The sequence below is a fragment of the Emydura macquarii genome, unplaced genomic scaffold, assembly GCF_026122565.2.
Source record: "Emydura macquarii macquarii isolate MOO-44397 ecotype Brisbane River unplaced genomic scaffold, CSIRO-AGI_Emac_v2 contig_480, whole genome shotgun sequence".
NCBI lineage: Eukaryota > Metazoa > Chordata > Testudines > Chelidae > Emydura > Emydura macquarii.
In genome coordinates, this window is record NW_027130617.1 from 12847162 (window position 1) to 12859736 (window position 12575).

Below are 12575 nucleotides of genomic sequence, written 5' to 3' on the forward strand. Positions count from 1 at the left end.
CTGCCGAATCTCCAAGGCCGGGGTAGTCTGGAGATGCGGGTTTTGAGGGTGGGTTGGAGAGGGGCCTAGATGCTGTCCAGTTCGGCTCCCAGAGCACAAATCTGGACCATGCTCTTAACCCTCAGCTGTGCCCCAGTGAGGTGCCTGCAGCGCCCGGCGCCTAGGAGGCTGCATCTCCACCACCGCTTGTTTGGTACCGAAGGCTGCAAGGCGGCTGGGTTGGGACACGCCGCTGCGGGCCCTCCCCAATCCCAGCACCCACGGCTCCCGGCGGGTGGCTGGGCGATGTCCGCGACACTGAGGACCAGGCTCCGCGGGGCCAAGGCGCTGCGTCACCAGCAGCAGCAGCAGCAGCAGCAGCAGCCAGGCCCAGCCGAGCGGTGCTGTGCCAGGCCGCCCGCGCCCGCACGGTCACCGCCTCTCGGCCCCACATGGCAGCGCGCTCCGCCCCTGCGTGCCGGCCGGGCGAGGGAAGGGGCTGGGAGCAGCGCGGCGGAAGCTGCTGCGGGCGGCATCAGGTTGCTAAGGAAGCGGCTGTGGCAGCGCGGCCCGCTCCCTTCTCCCCCCTCGGGGAGTGCGCGGGGAGAAGAAGCGGGACGGCAAAGAAGGGAGCCTGGGTAACATCTCCAGGGAATCGGCGGGGCAGGGCACCCGGAGTAGGCCCGAAGCCTGGGGGTGCTGCGCTGAGGGAGCCTGGGGGGCGCCCCTGTCGTGCTGGAGGACGGGGCATGGCAAGGCCGCCGCGCCGCTTGGCTGGGTCGGCGTCGTGCAGAGCTGGCCGGTGGGACAGCGTTGGGGGGCAGGTGCATTGGTGCTGCTCCGGGGCGCTGTACCCCCCGGCTGCCCGCCCCTTCCCTGTCACTCCCTGGACCAATCTCATGGCGTTGGGTGCTTTGTCCCGGGTGGGGGATCGTCCTTGAGCCCAGGCTTCCCCCTCGGTTTGGCGGCCCTCCTCCCGCCATTTATGTAAGTTACTGTCAGTAGCCTCTGTGTTGGTGGTTAACTGTGCAGGGAATGTGGGAGTGTTGGGAGCCAAGTACATAGCCAGTGCTAAATAAATAACCCTGCATCCTGTGTGTATTAAGTATGGCCAGTAATTTCACTCATGGTCATTTGGAAACCATGCTTGTTGTGGGTCTGGTTTTTGTTAATTCATCCTGCTTTTTGTTGGCTCTTATATTTGACTGAACTGAGATACCAGTGATACTTTGACTACTGTGCCTTCCATTACCAGTTTGCTTTTCTATTATTTTTGTTATGATCATGGAAATACATGTTTTTTTATCAACTTTTAATGTGTTTGCAGAGTTAAGACAGAATGTTCTCTTCTGTGCATGTGCAGAATAACGATATTCTATCAGAGTCGCATGTTCAACAAAAGTTGACTATTCCTGCTGAGGTGAGTCAATCAGTTCATACTAATTTGCTGCTGATTTCCTACAAAGGAGGGTAATCTGTACACTTTGGTACTGACTAGACCATGGTTTCAAATCAAACTTTAAATTTTGCTTCCTATCTGTAGACAGTAGGTAGAAGGGATGCATTTGGGATTTGATTTTCAAAAGGATATGAGGGAGTTTTGTGTCCAATTCCCCTTTAAAGTCAGTGGGAGCCAACTCTTTAACTCCCTTAGGCACTTTTGAAGAGCCTACTCTTGCTGTCCAATGATGGACTGCAATACTATTAAAGGATAATATGTAGGGTAATTCATGAGGTGAGTTAGACAATTGTTCATTGGAAGCTACTCAAGCCAGTGGGAAATAAATTCAGAAGAGAATAAAAGAAAAATGGGGTTAGAATAGAAGATATTATGTGGAAGACTTCTACATTTGTTCATGAAAGTGTGTGAATACACTACACATGTTCACTAAGAGACGCTATGCTCTTAAAAGAGGATTTGTACAAGTTAGACACAGGTAGGTGGGATCCCACATACCAATTAAAAACTACCTCTAAAAATTACATACTGAAAAAATTGATCAATGCTAATTTGTGCTTCTCCTATGTTAACCCTCAGAAAATGCTGCTTTAAAGGAATTTGACTAATCTCAGTCACATATTATTGTGCTTAGTTGTGCAATCTGTTAATATAGCAAAAATATTCTTATAGCAATATTAACTTGTTTGAGAACATGTGAAAATTATTTTCATTCACCACACGGGGAATTTAATGTATTAAGTCACTGCATCAATATATTTTATAGGACTTAAGAAGTTTACATAAAAGTAAACTTGCAAGAATTTAATTTATAGAACCAGTGGAGACTTAATTTACTCTTATGCCTGAAACTGGGCAACTTAAATTAGTATTTGGTTAGCTGGTTTCATTAAATGCTTATGAATTTTAATTTTTTACTGTTTTGCTGTACATATTTATATTAGAAAAATTATGCTCCTCCTGCATCTAAGCACCCTTTATAACTTGCATCAGTCAAAGAAGCAATCGGTTTAACATTATTATTGTTAAAACTTCTGACTGGAATAGTTATAGATTCATTGAGTATAAAGCCGGAAGGGACCATTGTGAACATCTAGTCTGACCTCCTGTGTAACACAGGCTGTAGGGCTTCCCAGAATTAATTTCCTGTTGAATTAGAGCAGATCTTTTAGAAAAATATCCTATTCATATTAAAATATTAATAGTGATGGAGAATTCACCACAACCTTGTTGAGTTGTTCCAATGATTAATTGCCCTTACTGCTAATAATTTGCACCTTATTTCTAATCTAAATTTGTCTAGTTTCAGCTTCCAGCCATTGGATCTTGTTATACCTTTGTCTACTAGATTGAGAAGCCTTCTAATTTCAAATTTCTGTTCCTCATGTAGGTACTTAGACTGTTGTTAAATCTTTGTTTTGATAATCTAAATACCATAGATCCTTATGTCTTTCACTATAAGGCACGTTTTCCAGTCCTTTAATCATTCTTGTGGCTCTTCTATGAATCATTTCCATTTTTCCAACTTCCTTCTTGAATTGTGGACACCAGAATTGGACTCAATATTTCAGTAGCGGTCAATTGCACCAGTGCCAAATACAGAGGTAAAATAACCTCTCTGCTTAATTACTTGATATTCCCCTGTTTTTACAGCCAATATTTGCATTGCAGTTTGGGCTATAGTGCCACATTGGTAGACACCCAAGTCTTTTTCATTGCCACTGCTCCAATGTCCCCCATCGTTTAAGTATGGCCTGCATTCTTTGTACCTAGATGTATGACTTTACATTCGGCTGCATTGAAATGCATATTGTTTCTCAGTTTATCAGGCAATCCAGATCACTCTGTATCAGTGACGTGTCCTCTTCATTTTTATAACTCCCCAAATCTTTGTATCATCTGCAAACTTTATCAGTAATGTTTTTATCACAACTGCTGTGGATCTTTGTCTGGCCAGCAGGAAGAAAAGGGTTTGTGGCTCCAGTACAATTACTCATTATGGAAGGAATACAGTTCCCTGATAAACAAAAGTTGGAAGAGCATTTAGGAGAAGACATCCTCTGTGAAAGCTGGGAAGGGGGAATTAGGGCTCCTAATGTGTGGGATGATGGGGAGACAGCTGTCTCTCCTTTTTTGTCCAGCCCTCCCCCCCCAATTTCGTATGAAGGGAGAGTGGTGAAGTTTCAACTGATTGGAATCAGGTTGGGTAGAGGAAGGGCTGCCATTATCAGCCTTCCCAAATAAGTGGATGCGATTAAGGAAATGATGACTTGTACAGTATGATTTATTACTGGGTATTCTCAGATATGTTTAGTGAATAAAGTTGCAGCCTTTGCATCTTGTCTTCCTGCCTGGCCAGGACAATGCTTTACTGTTATATCAACACAATTGCCTTAATCAACCAAACTTGTAATTGCATCAAAAAAAATAGGTTAGAGTTTACCAAATCTATTTCTATAAACCTATGTTGTTTGGCATTATGCTACCTTCTTTTAACTCTTTATTAATCAAGTTTCATTGCAGCTGTTCCATTATTTTGTCTGAGATTGAGGACAGGCCTATAATTACTGAGATCATCTCATTTACCCCTTTTAAATATTGCACAATATTAGCTTTCTTCCAGTCCTCTGGCACTTGCCCAGTGTTCCAAGACTTACTGAAAATCAACAATAATGGTTCAGAAAGCTCCTTGGCCAGCTCTTCTAAAACTCCTGGATGCAAGTTTTTGGATTTGCTGATTTAAAAATATCTCACTTTAGTGGCTGCAGTTTAACACCTCCAGAGTTACTGTTGGAATGGAAAGTGTTTCATCATGGTCATGTGCTATGATTACAACATCTGGCTTTTTTCCAAATACAGAACAGTAATATTGATTGGACACTTCTGTCTTTTCTTATTATCCTTACCTCTGCTGGACATTTATTTATCCTTGTATCCTTTTGCTTCCCTTTTACATTTTTTCAAGTTACTAGCTTCTGATTTATATTAATTGCTATCAACTTTCCCTCTTCTCTGTTTGTTAGATTACATATACATTTTGTTTCCTAACCAATGTAGCCTTCTCAGTTGTGGGATTGTACCTCTTTTTGGCATTTAGTAAAATGTTTTAAAACATTTTAGAATGTTTAAATTCTTTCTCCCAACTGATTTGGCTCATAATTGTATTCAGCTTTGTGTATAATTGGCCCTTTTAAATCACTATGACTGGCTTGGATTTCATTGTCTTTGCACATAACAAATGTACAAGTCACAATCACATGCACCTAACAAACCGCTTATTTTTAGTTCTGCTATTAATTCTCCCTGGCAAAATGAGGTTTTTTTTATAGAATTCCCCTGTGTTGGATGTAACAGTATTGGAAATTAAAAATTGACATCTATAACTTTTAGAAATTCAGAGGACAAATGACATAAATAACTGGACAATGACATCCCACTTATTTACAACTCTTGCCATAATGTGACTTTTTATAACTAACTTCTATTTTTTCTATTTTCATTTATTTGTTTTTTCACAGATTTACATGTCATGGGGACTTCAATCTGAATGACATATGCTGGCACTCTGAAAATAGAAAAAATAGAAGTTAGATATAAAAAGATCACATTATGGCAAGAATTGTAAATAAGTGAGATATCATTGTCCAGTTATTTAGAGTCTGATGCCAAAGTCTTAGTTTTCTCAGTTCTCAACCCCTATATGTCACAGGATATATGCTTTTGCAGTAATGGAAATAACAGATGATAATTTAGTTGGTCCCAAAAATTTTTCTTGAGTATTTCTACTTAATAAAGATCGTAAGTTGTTTTATCTTGAGATGTCTCTTAGGCTGAGGTGGCAGGTGAGGATAGCAAGCAAAGCAATGAGGGTACCAATTGTTACATAATACTCAATATTGTTGTTTTAGGGAACAAGAAATGCACTACCTATTACACCTGGAGAAGCAGCAAAACTCTCTTCAGTGATTCAGTTCTGTGAAGATTATTTTAGAATCAGAAAAGTCAACCAACATGGAATATATTTTACTGGTTTAAGTGAAGCAGCAGACCAAGTAGGGAATTGTGGAAGACTTAAAAATAGTATCAGTGTGAGGCTGACTTTCTGAAGCATTTCTTGCACTCCTTTTGGCATTTGGTCTTATCACATTTTTTTAAAATTAGAGATATTTGTACATTTGGTCTTAAGTCCCTTGCATTAAATAAGTTCCTGCTACATCGGAAGGAATTCGTAGACTGATGTGTGTGAAAGCATAAAGAAAATTCTACTAAATTCCGAGCTAGCTGCAAGTTTCTGTAGGGTGGGTCTTTCAAATGATCCTCGGTGTTAAGCACACAATCCCCTATATCTATAGAAATTAAGTAGGATTTAATTGCCTTAACTTTCTTAGGCTCCTTTAGATACCCCATCTGGATTGTTTTCTATACATTTTTAAGAAGCTAATAATTAAACTATGCGGACTTAATGCTAAATTTGTTGCTAGCATGACTGTCATCACACACATCCTTCTTTCTGCTCATTCATACAAGTGAATAGATAGTCTGCATTCTGGACTTACAGTGAGAAAAATGGAATGATAACATGCTTGATATTCAGGGTCTAACAGCCACTGTTAGCTGTTTTACAGCATTGGACAAGACGTCTTACCTATAGATTAAAGAAAGTAGGGGAAAAGAGTGTAGAGAAAGTCATGATTGGGGAGAAAATTGGTATTATTTTTTAATTCCAGTCTGTTTCCCAGAATGAAAGGGAGGATGGAAATTTGAAATAACCTTCTGAAATAACTCTGGCCCCTTATTTTGGTTTATGACCTTATGATTGAGAATCTTTTGATTAAGCTTTGATTGTTATGGGTAGAAAATATGTCTTGAAATAGTTGGGGAGAAGATAAAGAAATGAAATAAAATGTTTATAAGTTTTCAGCATGCATTGAGGAGGAACCCTTGGAGCAGAATTGGAGTTCAGGTACCAAAGTTATGGATAAACATCAGACCAAGCTGAAAGAACTGTCACCCCAGCTTAAAAGCATATCACTGGAAAACTTCCTACAAGAAAACCTGGGTGAAAATGAAATGAGACGGTATGCTTCAGATAAGGAAAAATACAGTTACAGAATTTCATGAGACAACTAGCCTTTCATCTATTCTTACAGCATTTATTTATGCTTCTTTAGCTATTTACTAAAATCTATGTGTTTGTCTTCTATGGGTGCAATTTATGTCTGGGCCGAGGATTCAGTTAAGGCTTTGACTTTAGACAGCGTAGGGTCTTGTGTAGGTTTTCTAAACAGAGATTAATTTCTCTCTTTAATTGTAAACGGTATGTTTTGAAAGTCCTGCCCTGCCTGTGTTTGCAACCCAGTCTATTGCATTATGCTAGTTCATGAGAAGCTGCAAGAGAAATTGGTTAGTCTGTTTTCATTCCCCAGGTGAGTGAAATGCAAAAACCAAACAGCTTAATTAGTGAAAAGTACATTTGAATTTTAAAAGTTCATGGTCCAGTCAATCTAAGGAGTTATTGGTAACACTTAAAATAAACTTTTTGCTTTAAAAGTTTGTTTTTTAAAAAAAAATATGCCGGGTAAATCCTGAAGTTCTTACTTCCGCTGGCTTTAGATCAGAGGTTCTCAACTAGCCATACGCATGGGTACGTAGTGCAATTTGATTTCCATTGAGTTCTTCTTGTGAATAGGTTGAAAGAAGATGCCCTTATCGAAAATGCCACATTACAGGAAAAACTTCTTGAAGCAGAGATGGCAATCAGTTCAACAGAAATGTTTTTGCCTTCCTTTAAAGTCGTTATTGCTGGAACGAAAAATGTAAGTTTCCATATTTTGCTGTATTTTACTGCTATACAAAAGTTGGTGTATATAGTTATCCTCAGAACTCTTTCTCGATTAGTGTTCTGGAATATGTGCTCTACGGCCATCTTTTGTTGGCTCCACCTATTTCTGCAGAATTAAACATTTATGTTAAAAAAATCTTATATGTCTGACTCATGTTTGATTAGAAAAACACTCCAAATGTTGTCTAATGTGATGATATTTGAGACTTTAGACATAAATAAGAGCTTTGAGAAGTCTGAATGTTTGTTTTCATCTCAAATGAATGTTAACTATGATCCCTAATGTTGAACCTTAAAAAGTCAACATTTTGAGCTATTTTACTGATCATTTTAGCAGAAATATATAGCTATTTGTGTATTGTGGATTTGTGAGCAGAATTTGAGTACGTTTGCGTCTTCTTCCCAAATCATGCCCTGTTTTTACACAATATTATACAGTAGATAGTAAAAAAAAAAAAAAAAAAGTATGATTTTAAGTAACATCTTCAAATGAGGTGTTTGTTGTCTGTAACCTGTTAAGTACAAATACATTATTACTATTTAAGTTTATAAAACAAATATTATTTTAGGAGTCAAGATATCTTGATTTCTGCGTTTCCTCATGGCTAATCTGTTTAAGAATTGCGATTAGGAATTCACACTTTTCTTTACCACATAGTTAACATTTCCAATAGTACTTCAATGTCTCTCCAGCTACAGATAAAATTATCTGAATAAAAATGAACAAATCAGGATGAAATAACTTCTGTAGTAGTACTTACTATAAAAGGTCTGCTGCCTGATTTTACTCTTATTTTTGGTGCAACATAACTAGTTTTGATTTAAATGGATTTATCCTGAGAGAGAGAAATTGAGCCTTTTATCAGCAAAAAAGTTAAACTAGAATAGAGCATATGCCTGATTTCTCTGTTTCAAATTTTGAAGAGTGAATATTGAGTTGTGTAGTATCTCATACCGAAATGTTTAACTCCTAATACAAACAGTATTTTGCATATTCATTATGATATTTTGCAGTGTACTTAGAACCCATACAACTATTTTTCTATATTTTTAAAGCTAAATTTTAATAGTGGTAATACTGCTGTTTTGTGGGAATATTGTAGTAAACTTACACCGTATTTGTTTGTGGCTTAATATTTTATCAGGCATGTAACCTTTCTACCTCAGATATGATTAAGATTTCTAAACAAGAGGATTTACTGATAAAGGAACTAGAGACTCTCAAACAAGTAAAAGGATTGTTATTGCACCTACTTAGAGCAACAGAGCATAAAGAAGTAAGATGACCCAAAGCAATCTTGGGCTAATTTAACAGTGAGCACAAACAAATTTTATTTTTTCCCTGATCTTTTCCAGTAGTGTTTCCAAAGAGAGAAATAAAGAGCCAGTCACAGAAAATGCAAACTTCTATTGTTTCAAATATCCTTTATTGTCCAAATCAACAACAGAGTTCCTTTTCAAGTAATTTTAAAATGTTTTTACTGTGTGGGAAGATTATCCTATTTGGAGAGATCTATGATATGCTTGTATAGTATTGCATATATCACCGAATACCGATAATTTCCTTTAATATATATGTTAGTCTTTAAACATAATCATATTTGCTGAATAAGACACAATAGAAATTGTTTGACTTTAAAAAGATGTTTTTAATAAAAAACAGATGAGAGAAGCCATGTTTCTTCTTTTTCTGGAGCCTATGCATATAGAATAATCAGGGAAGGAGAGCAAGTTTAAAAAGGGAAAAACAAACAATTATAGAACAAGACAGTTGATAAATAATAGGGAGGAAGAGAAAGAAGAAAAGTGAAGAACAGAAATATAAAGAGCATTATATTACAAGCAGTGGTGTGATTAATATTCTCTGTGTTTTAATACCTGCAATTCACAGGTGTTTGTATTCAGAGAAGTACAAAACCAAACATATTTAAGCAGTGAATTCCTAAAGTGGACACTGTACACAAGTATGCTTTGGCTCTGTTGAAAATGCTCTCTCAGGCTTTCCTCTCACTGATGACCCAGAATACACCATGCTTCTAAAATCCAGCAGAGTGCACTTCGCAGTATGAATACGAGTGCTGAGAATGCAGCTCTCATTTGCTTTTCCCCTTTGCTGCTTTTCCCTGCTTTCTGATCTATCTGTAGTTTCAGACACCCATCTTGCTGGTTATCTCCAATATTCATGTTGGGTCTGGGCCTGTAAGATGCTGAGTCATCTAAACTTCTTTGGAAATCAGTGGGCTCATTCTCTGAATAATTCAGTTAAGTAAATCTCAAACATTTTAACTGCAAGTTCTATCACTTTATGTAAAAAGACTAACTTTAACTGCCAAATTATGTAACTGATGATTATGTGATAGTTATGGCTACATAATGGTTTTGCCATTCCAAGTCGATTGGCATTTGTATAGAAGTTAATATGGGATATAAGAATTTGAAATCAGGAGATAATCTTAGTGGCCATCAAACAATATTTTCAGTAACTCTTCAGTAAATGCTTCAGTTTGTCTTTAAAATATTATGAGTAGAATACACACTTTTACTTTGATTATTTGAACAAGGAAAATGTAATAAGCATGACATGTAAGTGCTTCCATTTAAAAAATAATCAGTGTTGCATATAGAATTAAGCTTGATTTGATGTCCCTTATTCATAAATTCCATACATAGAGTGAACAGAAGCTGTAAGATATTTCCCACCTATTGTCTGGAGGTCATGCATGTCAAAGTACATACCTACTTGCTGTTGGGATAAGCAAGTTCCATATACTATAAAATAAATAAATTTAAAATATTGGTTGTTTTGTCTGTTTCTAATTTGCAGATAAACAGTAAACAGGTTGACATTTTGATGCAGAAATTAACTGAAAGTGAAACTGAAAATGATGTAAGTAAATTACATTTTCTGGCTCCTTACCCTATCAAGGCATGCCAAAACAGTGAAATCACAATCTCATACAATTCCACAGGGGAAGGCTGCTTGGTCTTTCTCTGGCCTGGTCTACACTTACCTTCAAATTTGGCGGCAGTCGACGGGAGTTATGCAAACTATACAAAGTAGCTTGCATAACTCCCGTCGACTTCGTAACTCCTCTTCTGTGCTGCGTCTTCACTGTGCTGCGCCACTTGAGGGGGTGGTTTTAATGTGTCAATTTTCAGATTGATTGAGCGGGCCTTCACTGACTGATCTGTAATCTGATGTCGGTAAATTTGCTGCTGTCAGTGAAGACGTACCCTCTGTCTTGCACTCACTTATTTATGTGTATATTGCCTGGGTCCCACCTTGTTTCTATCATTTTGTTTCTTCCTTACCCATTTTACTAGTGATATTTTTCAGGAGTATGGTGTCACATTTATTACACAGAGTTTAATGTTCTGTACATTATACTATATATAGCATGGGCCAGTTTCTGATGTTGTTCCCCAATGTAATTCCAGAGTAATTTTATTTGAAATGCTACTTATTTACACAGGTGTAACTGAGAAGAATGTCCAGCTGTATTTCTCTAAGACATTGCCTTAATGTTATGGTCATTCCAGTGCACTATCTTTTTATTCTGACATAAATTGATAAGCAGCGTAAGGGAGGGAAAAGCTGTGAATTCATTGCCCCCAACAAATTACCATTTTTGTTATAGTTTATGTAATGTTTCCATTCCATCAGGAAGTTGCATTCCTTCCCAGATGATAGCACTGATGATCAGGCTACATGGTTTTGAGAAAGCAGATGGAACTAAAAGCTTTAAAACCCTCTGAATCATTCTCCCAAATATGTCATCTGCCACAAATGAGAAGATATAGGGCAATACAATATCCAACGGGTGCAATTTGGTGCAACTTCAGTACTATAGAAAAATGTGAAATTCTTCCAGTACCGGTTTTTTATAATGTTAAAACAAAGTAATTGGAAATTTAAGTTCTCTTTACCCCAGTCCTGAGGAGGAATAACAAGATGCTTAGCTGAAAAGCATAAGACGGCTAAATATCTCAGGTAGAATGTATTATTATCCTCATTTTACAAATAGGGTAAATCAAGGCCCAGGGTGGTGTTAATGATTTGCCCAAGGCCAAAAAATATTACCCAAATCACTTTATTCCCAGTCTGGGCATAAATTAACTACATTGGAATTTGAATGAGATTAAATTGAAAAGATCTGTTTTTTTTTTTTTTTTTTTTTAAGAACCCAGGAAGTCAGGTACTCAGCTGTGAGGCAATCTGAACTATAGGTGTCAGTACAAGTGCTGTTTATGAAACACTTCCAGTCTGGGAGAGCAGCAGAATATGGCTTTTATGTCTGAAAACCATTCAGCCAATAAACCTAACCTTCAACAGAAATCAAATCCTTAAACTTAATTTCTGGTGAAACCAAATAACCTTTACCATTAGGAGCTCTGCTCTCAAAAAGAACATTTCTTTTACTTTGTTCATAAATGTTTACTGGCTCTGTGTTTCGGTTCGTTTGTTTTTGTTTTTTTACTTCTCAGAGCAGTGCCTCATTTTTGCTTTATTCCTTCTTCTGTCTTTTCCCGTATTGTCTGTTCTGTCTCCTTGCTCCCTTGTGGCCTCTTCAAAGACAATTTTAAAGAAGCAGAATTTTCTAAACAATTTGATAAGTAATAGAAGTATATGTGTTTTCTTCAGTATTTGATTTGCAGAAAATTGACAAAGCTTGACAAAAAGAGTATCCCAGAACAAATCCCAGTAATATAAGCCAACATTGTACATCAGCTAAATTTAAGTACCCAATTATATTGACTGTGCATGTGTACACTTAAATTCATGTCCCTGCTTTGAGACACTTTTGTTCTTACATGTAGGTGTACAATGTCTTTGCTTTTAAGTACCACCTGGAAATGTTTGTGTCACTGGAAATGAGAGCTAAATTACCCTAATAAACAATCCACTTTCCATGTGCAATTTGGGTGCATTGTTATGAAAATGTAGTCCAAAATATGCATATTGAGACCTTTTCATTTTGTGTTAATTTTCCTTCATGAAGGGTCTCAGAAAAGAAATGCTTGATTCAGAGAGGCGTATTGTAGAGCTTTCTTCTCAGCTTCAACGGGAAAAAGTAAGTCAATGTTTCCCTCAGAATGGATGTTTATCTCAGTGTGCTAAATTCTTACCTCCAAAAACTCCTAATTTTTTGAAACTGTGAGAAGTGTAATATTTAATTTAAAAAGTTATATGAAAAGCTATTCCTGTGAGCCAGTGTTTCTCACAGAAGTGGACCCAAATGAGGAAGTTTGGCTCCATATGTATTTTTGAACTGTGAACCACCCCCAACCCAGTGG

At 37.7% G+C, this 12575-nt stretch overlaps 1 protein-coding gene across 6 annotated transcripts in view; it reads left to right on the forward strand.

The window, feature by feature from the left end:
* Positions 1-448: 448 nt before the first annotated feature.
* Positions 449-12575, forward strand: part of ODF2L (outer dense fiber of sperm tails 2 like) — a 41822-nt gene continuing 29695 nt past the window's right edge. For 2 of the 6 annotated variants that reach the window (XM_067538530.1, XM_067538533.1), the window contains exons 1-7: positions 449-617; positions 1307-1399; positions 6353-6516; positions 7128-7254; positions 8426-8557; positions 10105-10167; positions 12281-12352. In XM_067538530.1, the coding sequence (XP_067394631.1) occupies positions 1319-1399; positions 6353-6516; positions 7128-7254; positions 8426-8557; positions 10105-10167; positions 12281-12352 (639 nt within the window). In that variant the 5' untranslated portion in view covers positions 449-617; positions 1307-1318. Of the gene's footprint in view, positions 618-1306; positions 1400-5346; positions 5491-6352; positions 6517-7127; positions 7255-8425; positions 8595-10104; positions 10168-12280; positions 12353-12575 lie in introns of those variants that run through there. The other 4 variants (XM_067538536.1, XM_067538532.1, XM_067538531.1 and 1 more) reach the window with 4 other exon arrangements.